This window comes from Typopeltis vanoorti, chromosome 12 (genome assembly GCF_054136105.1).
Source record: "Typopeltis vanoorti isolate ZY-2024b chromosome 12, IOZ_Tvanoo_1.0, whole genome shotgun sequence".
Lineage (NCBI taxonomy): Eukaryota > Metazoa > Arthropoda > Arachnida > Uropygi > Thelyphonidae > Typopeltis > Typopeltis vanoorti.
Window position 1 is genome coordinate 5,578,960 of NC_143560.1, and position 20,598 is coordinate 5,599,557.

The 20,598-nt window shown below is 38.6% G+C and overlaps 1 protein-coding gene across 2 annotated transcripts in view; it reads left to right on the forward strand.

Moving 5' to 3' along the window:
• Coq2 (ubiquinone biosynthesis protein COQ2, mitochondrial) overlaps window positions 1–20,598 on the forward strand; it is a 137,651-nt gene that overhangs the window by 19,000 nt on the left and 98,053 nt on the right. Inside the window, exons 1-2 of one of the 2 annotated variants that reach the window (XM_090401648.1) lie at window positions 4,026–4,833; window positions 12,081–12,247. In XM_090401648.1, coding sequence (XP_090257774.1) covers window positions 4,434–4,833; window positions 12,081–12,247 — 567 coding nt within the window. In that variant the 5' untranslated portion in view covers window positions 4,026–4,433. Of the gene's footprint in view, window positions 1–4,025; window positions 4,834–12,080; window positions 12,248–20,598 lie in introns of those variants that run through there. The other variant, XM_090401649.1, reaches the window with a different exon arrangement.

The following is a 20,598-nucleotide window of genomic DNA, read 5'->3' on the forward strand; positions in this document are numbered from 1 at the left end:
TTGAACTTAATCTGTATTCTATGTCAGGGGATGGCGACGAGAACGACGACAATGTTCCAACTGATGAGAAGCAGGACTTGGTGATCTCCATTCCCTCAGACTTCACAGAGGTCTGCGCGCATAAGAAACGCAAAGCCACAGCATCAGAACCACCAAAAGAGGATGGAATGGAAGAAAATGGTCATGTTTCGGATTCCTCTATATCGACTAGAGAAAAGATACCTCCGATTACTCTCTGCGAAAAACAAAAATGGATGTCTCTAAGGGCTACCATGTCCAATCTACAAATCGCTTATACATATGCAAAAAATGTTACTGACGGCATTAAGATTCAGCCCGCCACAGTGATGGACAAACAAAAACTCACAGGTGAAATGAATACCAGAGGCATTCAGTGTCACACCTTCACACTTGGTTCAGAGAAATATCTGAAGGTAGTGCTCAGAGGAGTGTCTGAAGACATCCACAGAAGAAGTGGCTGCTGATCTACACCAACAGGACCTACCACCAATTAAGGTCAGCAGAATGACCAAAAAAGACAAGACTTCGATGCCACTAGTATTAGTAGAGACCAGCCAAGCTTACAAGCACATATATGACTTGACGTTCATCTGTGGTCTGAAAATCAGCCTAGAACCCTTAAGGAAAAGGGTTTCAACAGGTCAGTGCCACACATGTTAAAAATTTGGCTACGCCCAGAAAATGTGTAAGGCTGAGTTTAATTGTCTTAAATATGGGAACAGCCACCCAAACAATATCTGCACAAAGTCGAAAACTACCCCAGCTAAATGTGTCAACTATGGCTGCCCTCACACAACCAACTCTAGGGGTTTTATAGAAAAACCAAAAACAGAAGATCAGAGACAGACAGAGGCTCTTTCTCCCTCAGCAGATCCATGGCAGAGGGTGCAGCTTCACAGTCTCTCAAAGACTAGCAAAAATTGTCAGAAGCCTATCTGCTATAGAGGCCTTCAAAAGAACAACTCAGCAACGACATACAAGGACATATGCGGACGTAGTCCGTTTAAACAGATAATCCAGGAACAGGATCAATCAGTACCACACACACACAAACATGACAGTTATTATCACCTCTTCTCTGGCAAATATGCTATTAGACTTTAGCAGATCCAACCCCTCTCCATCCGCTACTAACAGATTCCTAAAGGATACAGAAACTATCATCACAGCGCTCACTCATAAATAGGAATAAATTAAATCCAGACTCACTACAGATTATTGCGTGGAACGCGAACGGCCTCAGAAATAAGATCTTGGAGCTCCAAGAGTTTACCCAAAGACACATCAACTGGATGTAGTTTTGATAAAGGAAATGCATCTGAGATCGTCGGACAACCCCAAACTCATAGGATATCAGCTGTACAGAACTGACAGAGGCGGCGGAACTACCATTCTAATCAAGATTTACATCAGTCATCAGTCTATAAATGTCCCATCTACTACTAATCTAGAGGTTAGAGGTATAGAGGTTCTCATGAGCTCGGCTGGTAGACTAAAAATCTTTGCAGCGTACAATCCTCTACTAAAATCATTACTGTCATCGGACTTGGACGCAATCTTGGGCATCAGAGAGTCTGTCATCATTGCCGGTGACTTGAACACTAAGCATCCCCCCCCCCCCTGGATCAGTCGAACTACCAATAAAACGGACACATACTTGCTAACTACACACGAACCAACAACGCAGTTGTGGCAGGTACCACTGAACCCACCCATCACAATACGTTTGGAAGGGCTGATGTCTTGAACATAGTCATACTGCGGAATGTGAGACTCCAGTACAGCTCAATGATCTTTCATCTGATCGCAACCCAATACTGTTACAGTTGGGAAATCAAGAAAAACTATCCCCCCCCACACACACTCATTCATATCATGGGAAAGGTTGACCAAAATACTCTCGAAATATATTGGTCCCGTTCCGCTTATAAAATCCAAAGAAGAAATCGAAACAGCGATTAACACTTTCATTGCCAAGCTGAAAATTGGAATTTCGTGTGGTGGTCAAATTTTTTTTATTTTTTTATTTAGTTAGCGACGTCCACGCGATAACGCGTGATCAGCCGTTTGGTAAGAACTCGCATCACGCGATATCATATATCGTTCATTGCCAAGCTGAAAATTGGAATTTCGTGTGATGGCCAAATTTTTTTTTTATTTTTTTATTTAGTTAGCCAAGTCAACGCGATAATGCGTGATCGGCCGTTTGGTGAGAACTCGCATCCCGCGATATCGCGTGATTGGCAATGAACATGTTAAAGATCTCATTCAACAAATTAACACAGCCTTACAGCAGTCACTACGTCCACAACTACCCTCAGGCCCAATCACTTGCCAGAAGATGTCATGAACCTGATCAAGGAGAAAAATAAGGGCAGAAAAAGGATTCACAATACCCGTGCACCACAAGACAAACGAATACTAAACAGACTCAACTCTGCAGTGAGAGATGCGCTCAAAACACATAGAAGTCAACTTTGGGAAGAAAGATTTACTTCTTTCTCTCCTGACAATTACTCCATTTGGAACCTAATCAGGAAGATCAAAAACAAAAACAAATCTCTACCCCTTCTCCAAACCGATCTAGGCCACATCCACACTGATCAGGGGTATGCCAGTAGTGTCCGGCGCCTGTGTGCAAAACTTTAGTTGGCGCCCGTATCCCCCCTCCAATAAAAAAAATCACTTAAAAAAAACGTTTTTTTAAAAGTATGTCCTCCTCTTTGGCACCTTTACTGTCCTGGCGCCTGTGTGCGTCGCACACATTGCACATATGGTCGGCACGCCCCTCATACTGATTTAGATTAAGCCGAAGCAATAGCAGAAAATTTAGAAGTCAACTTTGGGAAGAAAGATTAACTTCTATCTCTCCTGACAATCACTCCATTTGGAACCTAGCTTTATCCTGTAATCAACAGGAACAGTAAGCTGAACACCAGAATCAAATTAATTATCCACAAGACTCACGATTCTCCGACTTTGAGCCATACCGCTGATACTAATATTTTCAAGTTACAACGAGTGCAAAATAAATGTTTACGAATGATCTTAAACGCACCATGGTTCATACGAAATGTGCAACTCCATCCGGACACAGATATCCCCTATATCTACACTTTCCTGCAGACTATAGTAAAAAAGTTCTTTTCAAAAGCATCTATACACCCCAACAAATTGGTTCAACTAACTGCAAATTACGACCCAACAGATTACTTCAAACATAAAAGACCAAAAGCCATCTTAAACTCCAACTCTGATGTCTAATCTTCAAGCCCTCTCAGGGCGAGCAATTGGCTCACAAAATTTTCCACTCACCGTTTGCCTATCAGATAGCCGGGAGTATGAAAAGCATTTTGCTTCACCCTTTATGCCAGAAATGTTAATCAAAGTATATTTAAATAAGTTAAGGGGATAATAAATCCCCATTACTTTAGCCAGATACGAAACTCGAAGATCGAAATCTATCGAACTCTAAGAGTTTCATGCCGAAGAACTATTGGCGAGTCCAAGCGTAAGTCAACACCTGGACAGTACAATACTAAGGCGACTCGAAGCAAAGGTGGGGCAAGATCCATCACTATCCTTAATATTTTCTCGTATCCAAGCATAAGTCAACACCTGGGTAGTACAACACTAGAGCAACGCGACTCGCCAATTCTTCAGCATGAAACTCTGAGATTTCAATCTCCGAGTTTCGTATCCGGCTTTAAAATAATGAGGGATTTATTATCCCCTTAACTTAATTTACGCCGTCGGAAAAAAAATAGCCTCTTGGCTCTTTATCGTAGTATATTTAAATAATTAAGTAAGGTTTATTTAATGCGAATCGGCTAGTGTACCTGCCGATTCGCTAATTGATTGCGGCATATGTTTTATTTTATTCTGCTACTAGACACAAATTCGATTTCTTAACTTTGTTATAGGAGCCAAATATTTCGTGGTGAATCAAATATCTGGCGGTTATTTTGCGAAAAGGCGGCCACAGAACTCGAATGGCACTAACAGTGAAATGGTATGTCGTATAATTTTGCACGCAGAGTACGGAGTTAAGTTTGGTGCGGGTAGTGTGATTTTCTTTATTTTAAAGACAAATTTTTCCACTTGCTTTGATTCGGTTTTCTTGAGTTTTTATTTTCGGAACTGAAAACAATGGGAATGTCACCTGCAACTAGTCAGAGAAGAAATGCTAGTTCGAAAGTCAAAATCGACCTTGAAAAGCTAGAAGTCTTATTGGACAGTGTTTTTCTCGATATGGCTGTAAAACTAAATGACGGCACACGTTTGCCCGTAATGAATACGATGATCAATATCGCAGCTAAGTGCGGCTTACGGATTACCTACTGTGTTTCAAGGCATTTGACGGTTGGATTACAATCCTAATTAGTGATTTGTTTTTTGTGTACATCCCCGGTATGAATAGGCATTATTTTTTTCGCCGTTTAGGAGAGACCATGATTTTCAGATATATGATTCCTTGTACATATGCTAAATACGTTGGAGTTAATAATTACTCCTCCTCGTACACTCAAAGAATACTTAAAGAAAAAATGAAATGTTTATTATCGCTGAAAGGAAGGTCCTCAGTCACTCTGTTTAAATCTTGCTGTGCGTTTCAGACCTCATTTACATCGAGAACATTGGATGATGATAATAACGCCGCTACCAAAACAGATCACTCTCGTTTAACATCAGTGTTCACCAAGAAGGATCTTAATCTGATTGCACATAAGAATTTATTAGAGAAGCTTATAGAAAAAGCTCCACTACGTCTGCAACCGTATATGAAGCTTGTGAGACTTGACAAACCAGCCGGTAAGTTTAAAATTGTTCACCCTAATTCGCATTGTCCCTTTGGATAATTTGTGGATAAGAGGTAATTAGGCATGTTATCCAAACGGCTATATAATTACAATGTATACAAGAACTTCGCGTACAGCTTCTGCTATGCCCGAATCCATAAACACTTGATGCTGTCTAATATAACACGTGCATTTTTATAGGCATGTGCTGTTCGCTAGCGAACAACACGTGCCTCTGAAAATCGCCACGCCTACCCCCTCCGTTCGCATGAAACATCAAGAGAACGGATAAATCAATTTCGATGAAACGTAATATTTATGACTTGGAGAGAAAGAAAAAAAAAAAGCATGTCGCGAAATTTGAATTCTGATAAAAATGAAAACTTAATACTACTTTACAATGCAGATTAATATATATATATATATATATATATATATATATATATATATTTTTTTTTTTTTTTTTTTTTTTTTTTTTTTTTTTACTGTGCGAGTGACCTGAGTAACTTTCATACACAAACGATACTAGGATATTTCCCCTGCGTTAGTGATTGTAATTGCACTTTAGGATGGTAATTGCATCCTATAGTAATGAATGCTGCATGTATATTTTGATACATTTTCATAACTTAAAAGCATTCACAGTTACGTTGACGAAACTAATTTGCCCACGTACACGTCGGTGTGATTTTACCACATTACATGAATCGCCCTGGGCAGTATTAATTTACTTCTGACTGAAACAGATGATTCCCAAAACATGCACCTTCAACAAGCGAAAGGCCTTCATTTCCAGACTTATTTAAAAAATAAAACTAAGCCCTGTAATGAAATTTTAGTATGAAAGATATGAATGAGTAATGATATTAGAAAATAATTGCTAAGATTGAAGAATGAATTGAGGCATCCAGGAGTGAGATAGGACATTTAGAGAAGCAGTTGATAGTTGGAGGTGCAAGAAGGAAGGTGGCAGATGAGTGAAAGATGAATTATTGCAGCAGAATGGTGGAAAGTAGTGTTGCTGTATGCAGATTCAGTGGCATAAGATGTGAAAATGGTGCAACTGTCAAAAATATGAGAGGAGCAATGATAGAAATAGAGACTGTGGGTGTGGAGAGGAGAGGAAATACAGAGGAGTTTACTGTGCTGGTAGGAACAAAAGATTTGTGAAGAAATATGAATGAGGTAGTGTGAGATTTGCAGACATGTGAAGTGGAAGAGTGTGAAAGGGAGAATTTTGTGTTGCCAAGGTAGGATAGTAGAGAGCTGAGGAGAAGAGCAATGATCACAAATGGTAGAATGGGCTAGAATGTGCAGGAAAAGAGGACTTGAGTGTGTGTGGATGTATGGAATAAATTTGAAGGTTAGGAAAACTGTTGCAGATGTCTATTTGAGTAAGAATGAGGTGGAGGAAACAAGGGAACTGAGGATCTTAGTGGATAGGGAACTGGAGTTCATGGGATATCACAAAAAGTTATAAGGAACACATTGCTGCTCTAACTGCTATTGCAAAATTCCTGCATATGCAGGTAAGGAGGCGATAATCCCATTTCATTAGGCACTGTTTAGGCCTCACTTGAATATCTGTGCACAGATCTGGTCACCTGGCTAATACCATATTGGTGATGAGGAAACACTAAAGAATGCAGAGATAAATAACTAAGGCTGTCTCAGGACTCTGAAATATTGAGATTTAGGATTGTAGTCATCAGAGCTTGGTGGATAAGTGAGGAAGGGTGAGATGATTGAAATGCATGAGTTGGTGAGAGGAACACCTTTCAGATAGATATAGGAGAATTATTGCATAGAATAATGGCTGATGAGAATAAGAGGTCATCCCTGGAAACTAAAGGTTATATGAGTAAGGAAGTGCTTGGCAGGTGGAGAATGAGGAATGGCATTGCTGGAATGGGTGGTGAGTGCTCCAACATTGAACATATTTGAGGCAAAGTATGATAGGTATTGTGGTCAGTGAGTGTTCTATGATGAGTCTTTAGACTCCTGGAGGCTTGGATGTAATATTGATAATATAATCTGTTTGAAGTAAAAGTGGATAAACTAGTCTAAACCAATTTTTTAGTTATGTTTATTAAAATTTTTTTCTTGCATAAAGAGACAATATTTTCTGTTATGAAATAATGATTAATTGGCATGTGTGGATACTGATTACCCTTTAAGTGGTTTGCAACTGCTCATTTACAGTCAGTTTCTTTAAATGTTCTCGAAACTGATGTACAAAGCCAGTTTGCACTATCATTACATTAATTGTGTTTGTGAATGAATTCAGCTTACTGTGGTGCACTACAAGATTCGCTGGGACTGTGAAGCAATCTTAGCAAATTCAACTGCAGTGAAGCCATGTTACATTCAATTGTTAAGATTAACTGTCTTTGTATACAAACAGTTTTTCAATTCAAAAACATAACTTTTTTTTAATGAAAGAATCCAATATGTGGTGTGGACTAAACTACACACATTCATTAGACTATGCTATGCAGTCTGACCCTGTGGGAAGTAGCACTATTTTGTGAGCAAGGTCTTGCATTAGTAATTTACTTACTTTCTGTCAAAGTGGCAGCTGAATTGACTAAAAGAAATGACTACAGTATCCTTCTGTTGGATTTTTTTGAAAGCATTTGACTAAAACATTTCTATACCACATGGAAATCTATTACGTAAATCAGAGTAAATTGAGATAGGTAGACATCAGTAATTAATGCTGTGTGTGTGTGCGTGCATGCACGCATGCATAGACATCAGTGCAACTAAATTTTTGTATTTATTCTGAGGATGATTTGAGGAAGGGAGCAAAGTAATATTGGTTGGTTTGGATTTCATTGGCAAGTGATAGAGATTCTGCAAGATGATTTGAATAGACTTGTGTTGATGTAAGGAGTGTTTGACAATTCAACATAGCAAAACAAAACAGGTTGATGCACTTTGGGATGAAAAAATCACTAACTGTTATTGGTTGGATGGCACTACAAGAAATTGCTGAAGCTAGAGATGCAAGATAATGGCTAATTTAATAGAGATGTGGAGTTCTTAGGACATTTTGTAAAAGTGAGTAAAATGCAGTAGTAGTACAAAGGGTTAGATGTTGAATAATACACTAATATGTAAAGATAAGGATGTTATTATCCCCTTTTTTTTATAAAATACAAACATGATCATATCTGGAACACTGCTCAAATATGGTTGCCTGGGTTTCTTACTTCACTGTGATGGCTACAAGTTTGTGGAAGAAGGTTTGTGGATTACAAAAATTGGCTGAGACAGGAAAGAGAGGATACAATAAAAACATATGTTGCTAAGGGTTTAATGTTGTATTGATGCAAAAGAAACCTTTCATTTCATGACAGAAGCAGAGTGAAGAAGGGATAACCCCTGGATGTTGAGTAAGAGTGTGGTTAGCAAGGATGCAGGACTAGATTTTTAGCTTATGCATATAAACTTATTATGCTATTATTTTGAATGACTGAAATGGATTGCTGAAGATAGTTGTGTGCATTGTTGTCACTGGAAGCCAAGCGCTGTGGACGTGTCTAAGAAGAGCTCCTGATTGAGATAAGTTATTCTAGGAAATATTAAGTATATATGTGTAATTGTTTGAGTAAGAGCGACCGTAAACGTTGTATGCTACCAGTATTACTAGTGTGGGGGATTTTTCTTGCCTAAACTTAATTACGAAATCGTTAGTATTAGACCTAGTAACCTGCAGGAAAAAAAAAAAAATGGCAGCGGCATCATCATTCCATGACTTTAAGTTGTTTTTTTTTCAGTTTTTTTTCAGTGACATTTCAGTTGTTTCGTTAAGTGTGAGGTCTGTTATATGTATTCTTTCGATTACATAAATGATTTGTGGATGTTTAGAGCGGATGGAAGAAGGGTGTGTGTGTGTGCAAAGTGTGACCTGAAAGAGGAACTGATGAATGCAAATATGAAATTGATGACAGAAAGTGTTAATAGCTAGAATGTCATGGGGAAAATGAGTGCACATTTGAAAGATAAGGATGGTGGGAAAGAGAGGCGAAAAAATGTTAAAAAATGAGTAAAAAAAAAAAAAGGGCAATTTGAAAACCGTAATGGATTTTAAAAGGGACGAAAGTGAGTCGAGAATGGCGGAAAGGAAACGAAATTGAGAGAACTAATGAAATTAGAAATGGCGTGACGCAGAAATCGAAAGTGAAAAAAATTGAAAGAATGAATGATAGCGAAAAAAGAATGAATGATGCCGAAAGTTGGACACAAGCTGGACTGAAAATACAGAAACAAAGAAAGATGAATGAGAGTGAAAGTGAGAAGAATGATAGCGAAAGTTGGATGCATGTTAAACTGAAAGTACAGAAACAAAGAAAGGTGAATGAGAGTGAAAGTGAGAAGAATGATTGCAAAAGTTGGGCACATGTTAGACCAAAAGTACGGAAACAAAGAAGGATGAATGAGAGTAAAAGTGAGAAGAGGGGATCGAGAGTTAGAAAGTTGGAAAGATTGAATGATGGAGAGAATGTGTCACGAGATTTGGAAGTTGAATTGGATTGGATGAGGCAAGAAATAAAATGGATGAGGAATGAAATTAAGAGAATTCAGGTAAAAACTATTAAAATAAAACATGATGGCATGAAAGAGTTAATGAAAGATGAGCAAGTGGCATTGTATGGCGACTCCATTATTAAAGGTGTGCTAGAGGATAGAATGCACAAGGTATGTTTTCCAGGCCGTAAAGTGAGTAGTGATTGAGGCATTGGATATGAGGCAGGAGCGAGCAAAAGAGTTAATAGTATTAATTAGTAGAAATGATTTGAGAGAGGACGAAGAGCATGTCAGAAATGGATATCAGGAGGCTGCTTGGAAAGATAAAAGAGAATAGTGTGACAGGAAGGGTAGTCAGTGCGTTGCCTAGGTATGACTGTGGTGAAATGAGGCAGAGAGCAAGGATTATGAATGATATTCTGGGTGAAATGTGTGAGGAGATGGGAGTACAGTTTGTTAATGTGTGGAATGAGTTTGAGGGACAAAGTGAGCTGTATGGGAGCGATGGACTGCATTTGAGTGGTTATGGTGTGAGTCGCTTGGAGAGACTGCTGCTGGAAGGTAGAGAAGTGAATATAGAGAATGAATCAGATCGAGAGGGGGAGTGATGTGGAAGAGCAGGAGAGTAAGACAGGAGAGAGTGAAGAGGTGGATATGAATGGGGAAGTGAGTGGTATGAGTATAGAAAATGAGAGAATGGGTGTGCAAGAGGAGCAGGGAAACGGGGACGCTCAGGGTGGACAGGGGTACACAGCGTGAGAAAGCTGGATGCTCCAAGAGGAGGTGAGAGCATGAGTAGGCAGGAAAGGAATGTGATGACCAGGGATCAAGAGAAAACAATTGGAATTGAAAAAGGTTCTAAAATGAAGAAGCAGAAAGGGAAATGGCCCTAGTCAAGCATGGAGAGATCACATCAAGTGAGTGGTATCAGTGGAACTAGCTGTAGATCCAGAAATGAGCTTTTAGTTTTGAGTTGTGTTTGTATACAAATGCTAGAAGTATAAGAAACAGACGTTTGGGGAGTTGAGTAAACTAGATCTAAATACGGCTGTGGGACTTGATAATATGTCACCGCATATTCTGTGGAAATGTGCCAGGGAGTTGACACCTGCCTTGACATATTTTTTTAATACGAGTCTTGCAATTGGTCAAGTTCCTAAGGAGTGGAAGGAGGGCAAGATTGTGCCACTTCATAAAGGAGGTGATCAAACTCAAGCATCAAACTATAGGCCTATCTGTGTGTCAGGTGTTGTGGTTAAGTTGTTGGAGAAGCTTGCGAGAACTAGGATCCAGAGTTGGGTTGACAACAATGGTATTATCTTTGATGGACAGCATGGATTTGCTGAACGGAGGTCATGTTTTAGTAATCTACTTACTTATTACAATAAAGTGACTGCTTCCTTGGACAGAGGAGAAGGATACACAGTAATATACTTGGATTTCGCAAAGGCTTTTGATAGAGTACCTCATGATAAGTTGACAGTCAAACTAGGGCAGATGGGGTTGGATATTAGATTAGTGCATTGGATTGGAGACTGACTATCTGATAGGTATCAACAAGTTTTGTATCGGGTTGCAATATCCAGGAAAAGGAAAGTCGCCAGTGGAGTGCCTCAGGGGTCTGTTTTAGGACCATTACTGTGTAACTTGTATATTAATGCTGTTGGCGAAGATTTGGATGGAGATTGTCATTTGCATCATCTGCAAACAGTTGTTTGCAGATGATGCAAAGTTGGGACGAACCATAAAGAGTAGTGAAGATGTTGTGGCCTTACAAGAAGACGAATAAATTGAGTCATTGGACACGGAAATGGGGATGTGAGTTCAATGTTGCAAAATGTAAGGTTTTAAAATTTGGAAAACAAAGATGGGATGCAGAATTTATGCTTTGTGAGAATATATTGTTGGAGGTAGAGGATCTGGGGGTGATAGTGGATAAGGATCTAAAATTTAGGGGACACGTCACCAAAATTGTGAAGACAACACAAAGGCTTCTGCAAATGATGTGGAGGACACTGACATGTAGAAGTAGGGAGATTCTTGTTCCGTTGTGTATAAGGCTTCGATTAGGCCACACATGGACTATTGTGTCCAGATTTGGTCACCGGGTTTTCAGAAGGATGAAGAGATGTTGGAAAGGGTCCAAAGATGACTGACTAAGGTAGTTTCTGACCTCTGGAATGTCGAGTATGAGGAAAGATTGAGAAGATGTAATTTGCAGAGTCTGGTGGACAGGAGGAAGGGGAGATATGATAGAGACCTACTAGTTGGTAAGGGGTTGTTATAGGATCAGTGGTGGAGAAGTTCTACAGAGAATAGTGGGAGATCAGGGAGAACCAGAGGTCATCCCTGGAAACTGTATAAAGAGTGTGGGAGTAGGGGAGTGAGAGGCAGTTTTTTTTCGTGCAGAGTTGTGAATGATTGAAATGTCTTGCCTGAGAGTGTGGTGTCTGCAAGGAGTTTGAGTGTGTTTAAGACACGGTATGATGAGATATGTGTGTGATAAAAAGACCTCCCAGATGAGTCTTGGGGTAATAATAATAATAATGAGTTTAAGGAGAAGTGATAGACATTGTAGAATAATAGTTAATATGGGCTTCCCACAGTGAATCTTGGAGTTCCTTGAGATGCCCAGATAACGATGATGATAATATATACTAATTGTGAAGGTATTGAATTTATATCTTTCATTCATACATTCTTCTTTCATCTCTCTAATCTGACTAGGAACCTGGTTATTATTATGGCCTTGTTATTGGAGTTTAGGACTTACTGCTTCACCTAACCATCTACCTGACCCATCATTGATGTTAATATTTGGTATAGGAGCTTTCTTAATGAGAGGTACAGGTTGTATCATTAATGATATGTGGGATAAAGACATAGATGCTAAGGTATGTTCTGTTCTTTTTTTATGTGGTATATTATATACACTAGCAAAACATTTCTTGCACACTGTTAATCACTTAAATCAGTTCAAAATGTAACCATAAATGCTCATTACGTGTGAAACCTGTAATGAATACTAACTGCAAATGAAATTGTATTTCATTTGCAGTTAGTATTTGTTAGAAACATAAGTTTTTCCTACTTATAATACAAATTATAACTGATGGTAATATCAGTTTGAATCATTTTGCCAGTAAAAACCAGTTGAACCCTTTTGAGTGTAGCTGATGTAGAGTAGGATTATTGCAATATAAAATTTCTACAAGTGTTATCCATTTGTGTCCTTGCAAATAGACTAATTAAAGCAAAACTGAGATGGCTTGAAATTTTTATAATAATTATACTCTTTAAATTATAATCTAGAAATAGCTGCTTTACCAACAACAGATCTGATAGATTTTATATTTGAGATGTTTGAGGGAAGAATGGAATTAAAAGGTGTGATGGGTTACATTTGAATGGCTGTGGAGTGGTTGCACTGGAGAAAGTGTTGCCAGATGAACATGCAGTGTGTTATGCAAGCAAGAGATGAAGTGAAAGATCTGGAGAATGGTATTGAAGAGGCAGAAGTACTTGGGAGTGGAAACAGTAGTAGCAGGAGAGATGAAAAGAGAATGGAGACAAGAGGAACAGGAAACAGGGGGAGACCAGGTAGACAGGGAGACATGGCATAGAGAAAGTGGGTGTTGAAAGTAGCAGTGAATGTGTGTATGGAGATGGAGAATATTGTGATGTGGATGGGGGAGTTGAGACTGAACGGATATATCTGGTAAGCAGTGGTAAAGGTGACTGGGCAAGGGTGTAGTGAGGAAATTGCAACCAACAGGTGGCTTAGATAGGACTAGCTATAGACCTAAGAATGAACTGCTGTCTTTGTTTACAAATGCCAGAAGTATCAGAAATAAGAGAGATGAAATGGTTTCACTGATTGAGTTTATTCATCCTAAATTCATTGGAATAAGTGAAACATAGTTGAATGAAGATGATATCCTAATGGGAATAGAACCGGAAAGATACAGTATTTTTTGCGAAGATAGAAAGGACAAGAAGGGTAAGGGAGTGCTGCTGCTGCTGATAGCAAGGGAATTATGCCCACATATGGTTGACATGAAAGAGGGAAATAGTGGCAATGGTTATAAGGCAGTGCAGTGTGGTGTGAAGTGCTGGTTGACAAGAAGACATATTTAGTTCGATGTTGCCATAGGTCAGGGAATGTGGAGAGTGGTGATGAAGAAATGTGTAAACAACTTGGATTAATGAACAAAGGAAGGATAATTATTATGGGTGACTTTAATTATGGCAGTATAGATTGGAATGAAAAGATAGCATTTGGGAATAAGGAAAATGAATATCTCAAGTTCTTGAGAGATAACTATCTCAGGCAGCATGCAAAGGAGAGCACATGAGGATCGACAGTTTTAGATCTGATCATTTCATTCAGAGGATGTAATTGTGAGTGGGGTTTCAGACTATCCTCCAGTTAGTGAGAGTGATTGTGAAGTGATCACCTGGGTTGTGGCTAGCCATATGCAAACTTCTATGAGGAAAGAATATATGTAGAAGTACAAGGCTGGTGATTATGACAAGCTTAGGAGACAGCCTGGAGCTATATAATGGAATGAGGAGTTGAGTGATAAGAAAATATATGCTACTTGGAAACTGACAAAGAAATACATAACAGCATCAATGTGTGAATGCATTCCAAAAGCCAAAAGACTGAGTGGGTGTAAAATGGATGAATGAGGGGCTTAAGCAAGAAATCTGGAAAAATGTACTTTGGAGGCAGTACAAGAAGAATAATGGTAATAATCAGTTACATGAAGAGTATAAAGAACAAGCCAGGAGAGTGACTTAGTAAGGGAAAGAAGATTATGAGCAGAAATTGGCAACTTGGGCAAAGAAAAACCATAGAAAGTTTTTTAGATATGTGCCAAGTAGAAGGAAGAATGATTATGGTAAGATGTTAATGGATGAAAATGGTAGAATGGTAACTGCTGCAGAGGGCATTGTTGAGGTATTCAGTGATCAGTTTATAAGGGTGTTTCATCCTCTTCAGGGTGGAATCATGAGCAACTTAAGTGTAGAGGATGTAGGAGAGGATGGCTTAATTGTGAGTGAGCAGAAGGTATTTGAGGAAATCAATAACCTTGTTGTCAATATGGTGATAGAATTTAATGACATATCACCACATGTCTTAAGGGATTGTTCCAGGGAATTGGCATGGCATGCTTATTTAATAAGAGTCTTACAACAGCACAGGTTCCAAGGGAGTTGAAAGAAGGTAAAATTGTTCCGCTGCATAAAGGTGGTGATAAGGCAATGGTTATAAGGCTATAAATTCTAGGCCAATCTGTATATCTGGATTTGTGGTGAAGATACTAGAGAGATTGGTGAGAAGTAGGATACAGAAATGGATTGATAACAGCAATATTCTCTGTGGTTATCAGCGTGGGTTTGTTAAAAGGAGATCATGTTTACTGTAACTAGATGACAAATACCTTGAACAGGGAAGATGCATATACAGTGGTGTACTTGGATTTTGCAAAAGCTTTTGATAGACTGCCATACAATAGCTATTAAATAAATTGAAACAGATGGGATTGGATAACTGACTTCTGAGTTGGATCATTTACTGGCTATCAGATAGGTCAGAAAGTTGTATATGGCAGTGTAGTATCCCGAAAGAGGAAGGTCACTAGTAGTGTGCCACAGAGGTCAGTTTTAGGACTATTGTTGTTCAGTTTGTATATTAATAATATTGGATAGGTTTAACTAGTGATATGCAGCTGTTTGCAGATGATGCAAAATTGGGGAGAACAATGTAGAATCAAGCAGGTGTTATGGCCTTACAGGAGGATTTGAATAGATTACATGAATGAGCAGGTAAGTGGAACTGTCAGTTCAGTGTTGCAATAAGGTTTTGGAATTTGGTAAGCAGCGATGGGATGCAATGCATACACTGGATGGGGAAACTTTAAAGGAGGTAGAGGACATGGGAGATCTGGGAGTGGTGGTGGACAAGGACCTGAAATTCAGGGGGTACATTGCACAAGTTATGAAGACATCACATTGGGTAATGGCAGTGATGCAGAGACTGACATGCAAAACCAAAGTGATTATAATGCATTTGTATAAGGCCTTGATCAGGCTTCATATGGATTATTATGCACAGATTTGGTCTCCAGGTTTTCATGCTGATGAGGATATGTTAAAAAGGGTCCAGAGAAGATTCACAAAGGTGGTCAGTGGTCTTTGGAGTGTGGAGTGTAAGGATAGATTGAGAGAATGTAAATTGCAAGGCCTCGTGAATAGGAGGAGGATGGGGAATTTGATCGAGACATATAAGCTAGTCAGGGGGTTGTTATCAGGTTGATGTAGAGGAGATTTTTTATAGAATGGGAGAGGTGTAGAACAAGAGGCCATTGCTGGAAATTGTATAAGGAGGATGTGAGCAGAGGAGCGAGGAGCATATTATTTGCATGAAGAGTGGCTGGTGAATGGAATGCATTGTCTGAGTGTTGTGAATGTAGGCATGTCAAATCCGTTTAAGGCACAGTTGGATGAGCATTGTGTGTGTGTGATAGTGTGTACCTCTCACGATGAGTTTCTTACTCCACGGAGGACAGATGTTAATAATAATAATAATAATATTTTTCACTTATGGGGGCGGGGAACTAGAAAGTTATGATAAACACTTAGAACAAAAATGATATTAATGCAACTTATATAACCACAAGAAAGAACATACTAGGATATCATCATCATCAAATTCCTGCCATGTACCTCAAGGGATGTACAGGATATGATAGTACTACATGAAAAATTTACATCATTACTAATTTCCTATCTACAATTTTCCTCCAAATCACTCTGTTACCTGTCAAGACTCTAACATTATCAGATCTTATATTTCTATCTTCTAAGGCACTTTGTACAGTATCAATCCACCTATATCTTGGTCTTCCTCTGGGTCGTTTTTCCTGTCAACCTGGCAGAGAACACTTGTTTTGCTAATCTTTCCTTGCCCATTCTATTTAAGTGACCACACCACCTTAGATTAGCTCTGCTAATGCATTCCTGAATGTTGACAATGTCAAGTTCTATCCTAATATCCTGTTTTTAATATGATATTGCCATTGATGCCATCTGTTCATGCCCCTAATCTTTCTCAGGGCTCTCATTTCTGTAGTGTCTAGTTTTTGGGCAAGTGTTTTACTTCTCACCCAGCTCTCAGATCCATAAATTAAAATTGGTTTGAACATGGTCTTGTATACAGCTAATTTAGTGTTTTGGCTAATTTTTCTCTTATTCCATATAAATTTATTCAGTTGACTTCCTACCATACCTAGCTTTGTTGATTCTGTTGTCTATTTCCATATTTAACTTACCATCTTCACTAAAAATTGTGCCTAAGTAGCTGAAATGTTTTACTTGTTCTATAGATTCTCCATTCACAATGCAGTTGATATTTTCAATGCTTCTACCTATCTTCATTGTCTTTGTCTTTTTATTGCTGACCTTCATACCATATCTAATACAGCAGTTATTCAATTTAGTCAGGGAATCTTGCAGACTTGTAACGGATTTATTTGAAGTATAACTTTATCCACATAAAGCAAAGGACTTTGATTAACATCTCCAATTTTGATATCACATATGAAAATAAATAATGTTTATTTGATTGATGCAAATCTGCATAATTTGTTCTGCCGTAATGTGCAACAAAAGCAATAACAGTTTTAATAGTACTATACTTGTAATTATTTTTTGATGTTCAGTTGGCAAAAGTAGCAAGAAAATAACTTGTGCATTTTGTTTTTTAGGAGAAAAAAAAAAGGACATTGTGAATAAAATTTGGTTCTCATTATGTCCCTTGAAAAAGAAAACACTACATATCATTATTATTATTTATTATTATTATTATGGGTATCTCCATGGAGTCAGTAGACTCATCGTGGGAGACCCAAACTATCAAAACAATATCTATCATATCTGTTCTTGAATTCATTTATAGACAAAGAACTCATAAGTGAGTCAGTCAGTGCATTCCACTCATTCATCACCCTCCAGGTGAAAAACCTTGTTAACCACACTTTTCCTTAATTTCCAGGGATGACCTCTTGTTCTTCCATCACTATCACACAGCTGAAACATTACCTGTGCATCAATCTTATAAAAACCTTTCAGTAATTTAAATGTTTCTATCATATCCTCTCTTCTCTGCCTGTCAAGCAACCTCTGCAATCCACAAGCTCTCAATCTATCAATGTAGGGAGCATTTTTTACATCACTCACCAACTTGGTCACTCTTCTCTGAACATTCTCCACAGCCTCCTCATCTCCAACGAATCCAGGTGACCAGACCTGAGCACAGTAATCCAAATGTGGAAGTATCAACACTTTATAAAGGGGAATAATAACCTCTTTATCTCTGGATGTTAGTGTGTTCCTCAATAACCAAGTAATCCTATGTGCAATCTTGGACACCTTAGCAATGTGTCCCCTGAACTTCATCTCCCTATCTACCAACACCCCTAAGTCCCTAGCCTCATCAATCTCTTACAGTACCATTCCATTAATGTAGTACAAGGATGGTAATCTTTTAATCCCAAAATGCATAACTTTACACTTTTCCATATTGAACTGACATCCATTTCCTTTTGTCCATTTTGCCAGCTTATTTAAATCATCCTGCAAACTCTCGACATCAGCTTGATTTTTTATTGTGCTAACCAACCATGCATCATCAGCAAACAACTGGATATTTCTCTTTAAGCCCATTTCCTGTATCATTTATGTACAAATTAAACAACAATGGCCCAAGCACATAGCCCTGAGTCACACCATTGGTCACCTGCCTCGTCTTGGACTCAACTCCTCCATACACCCCCTTCTGATATCTCTCCCTGATCCATTCTCCTATCCCTAATCACCAGTTTAGTATCCATGCCTATCTGCTCCAATTTGCGCAACAGTATTCCATGGGGTATCCTGTCAAAAGCCTTAGCAAAATCCAAAAGTACCACTGTGTAACCATTTCCTTTATCCAACTCAGATGTCATTCTATTATAATAAGCTAATAAATTGCTAAGGCAGGATCGACCTTTAACAAGACCATGTTAGCCCCTATAGAATATCATATCCTGATCCACCCATTCTTGAATTTTGTCTTTAACCAACTTTTCCAATACTTTTACCAACACTCCTGAGATGGTGATTGGTCTGTAATTAACTACTGCAGTTTTAGAGCTACCTTTATGCAAAGGAACTACTTTGCCTTCCTTCCACTGCCTAGGGACCATACCAGAGTTCAAACTTAAGTTAAATAACCAAGTAAGAGGCATTGACAATTCCTTTGCACATTCACGCAACACCCAAGCTGATATTCCATCTAAACCTACAGCAGTGTTCACATTTAAATTTTGCAATATATTAAATACCTCTGATTCTTTAGCTTCAATTCTCACATTAGTTATGGCTACAGGTACAGAGATATTCTCACTTGGGTGATAGACTTTTGAAAAGTGATAACTCAGTAACTCTACTATTACATCTGAATTGGTCACCTCGATACCATCAGCACCCACTAAGGTTATCCTTCCAAAGTCATTCTTCCTTTTACTTGCCACATAGCTGAAGAACTCTTTGGGATTACCCTTGATCTCCTTGGCTAAAAGCTTCTCATAAGCTGATGTAGCTTTTCTTACTATGCTGGTAACCTTCCTAGCTTGAGCTTTGTACTGATCGCATTTCTCCTTGTAAAATTCTCCATAACATTTTCTTTTTTTGCAGATCAAGCTTGATGTTACTACTCATCCATCTAACGCCTACCATGTTTGTCTTCCTGACCATGGGGACACAATCTGATATTGCCTTCCTCAGATACCTGCTGATTTTATCCCATGCACTGCTAACATCTTTCCCCTGCAATATTTTCTGCCATGGGACTGCTGCAAGCTCACTCCAAAGCTTGTTATAATTGCCTAACCTGTTGTTCCTTATATAACCCCTTCTTAAGAGTGAAATCCACAAATTTTGCAACCTCCCAAGTCAATACCACATGATCACGCTCACCAATTGGAGGTAACGAGGACACCTTACTTATGATATATCCTCTGAACCAATGACCAGGTCCAACACTCTCACACCACGTGTCCCTTCAGTTATGTGTTGTTTCACGTAATTATCTTGTAAAAGATGTATAAATTCCATTTCCTTTTTGCCATGTGATATTTCCTCCTTCCAATTGATATCACCATAATTAAAATCCCCCATAATAATCACTAACCCTGCACCCATTACACTAATTTGCTGATGCATGAATTCAATATCACCCCTTATACTCCCGGCCTATAGCAGCAACCAACTGTATATTTGGTTGTGTTGGTCACTATTTCACACCAGACCGCCTCAAATGTACTATCATTCACATGTCTATCATCTTGATATACTACTTTCTTTGGCTGCAACTCATCAGCTATCATCAACAGTACTCCTCCCACGTTCTATCTTCTCTATCCTCCCTGAAAATACTGTACCCATCACATTCAATTCCAGTGACCACATCTTCTGCTGACAGCCAAGTTTCACTAATGCCTACAACTTTTTGGTGAGATTGCACTGACTAATGCCGAAAATTCTTCCATCTTATTTCCAATGCTTCTTGCATGTGTATACAAAAATTGCAGATTCCCTTCATTTCTTGTACCAGCTTTAGAACTGATATATAAGTCACTAATTTCAGTAGCCCCTTGCCGATTTTTATCCCCTCTCTTTTGCAATTTATTCTGCATATAAGGATCAACAATTATATAATCACTGCTTAAGTTTCTCCCTCTTACACTCAACCTTTTCAATTTTAGTTTCCCTGCCCAATTACTTCAACTTGTTCAGAAAACAGTAACTTCTTCAATCGCTTATGACCTTCCATGTCCCCATCTCTTGCATACAGCTGTCTTTTTCCTTCAAACACACTCCAGACATCCACAAATTCCAGACCTCTTTTTTTGCACATTCTTGCAATCATATCATTCATTATCATCGTTTGTCTGCTTAACTCATAATTGTCAGAACGAAGCAGCACACACACACTATCCTCCCATTGACACTTTTCTTCTTCACGATATTAGCAATGTTCTTAAATCTTTTACTACCCAATTTATACTATCAATCAGGTCATTTGTACCCACCATAACTATCATCTTTTCTGCATCATGCCCTATAGAATCTATAGAATATATAATCTATAGAATAATAATCTATATAATCTATAGAATATAGAATGACCATATATTTT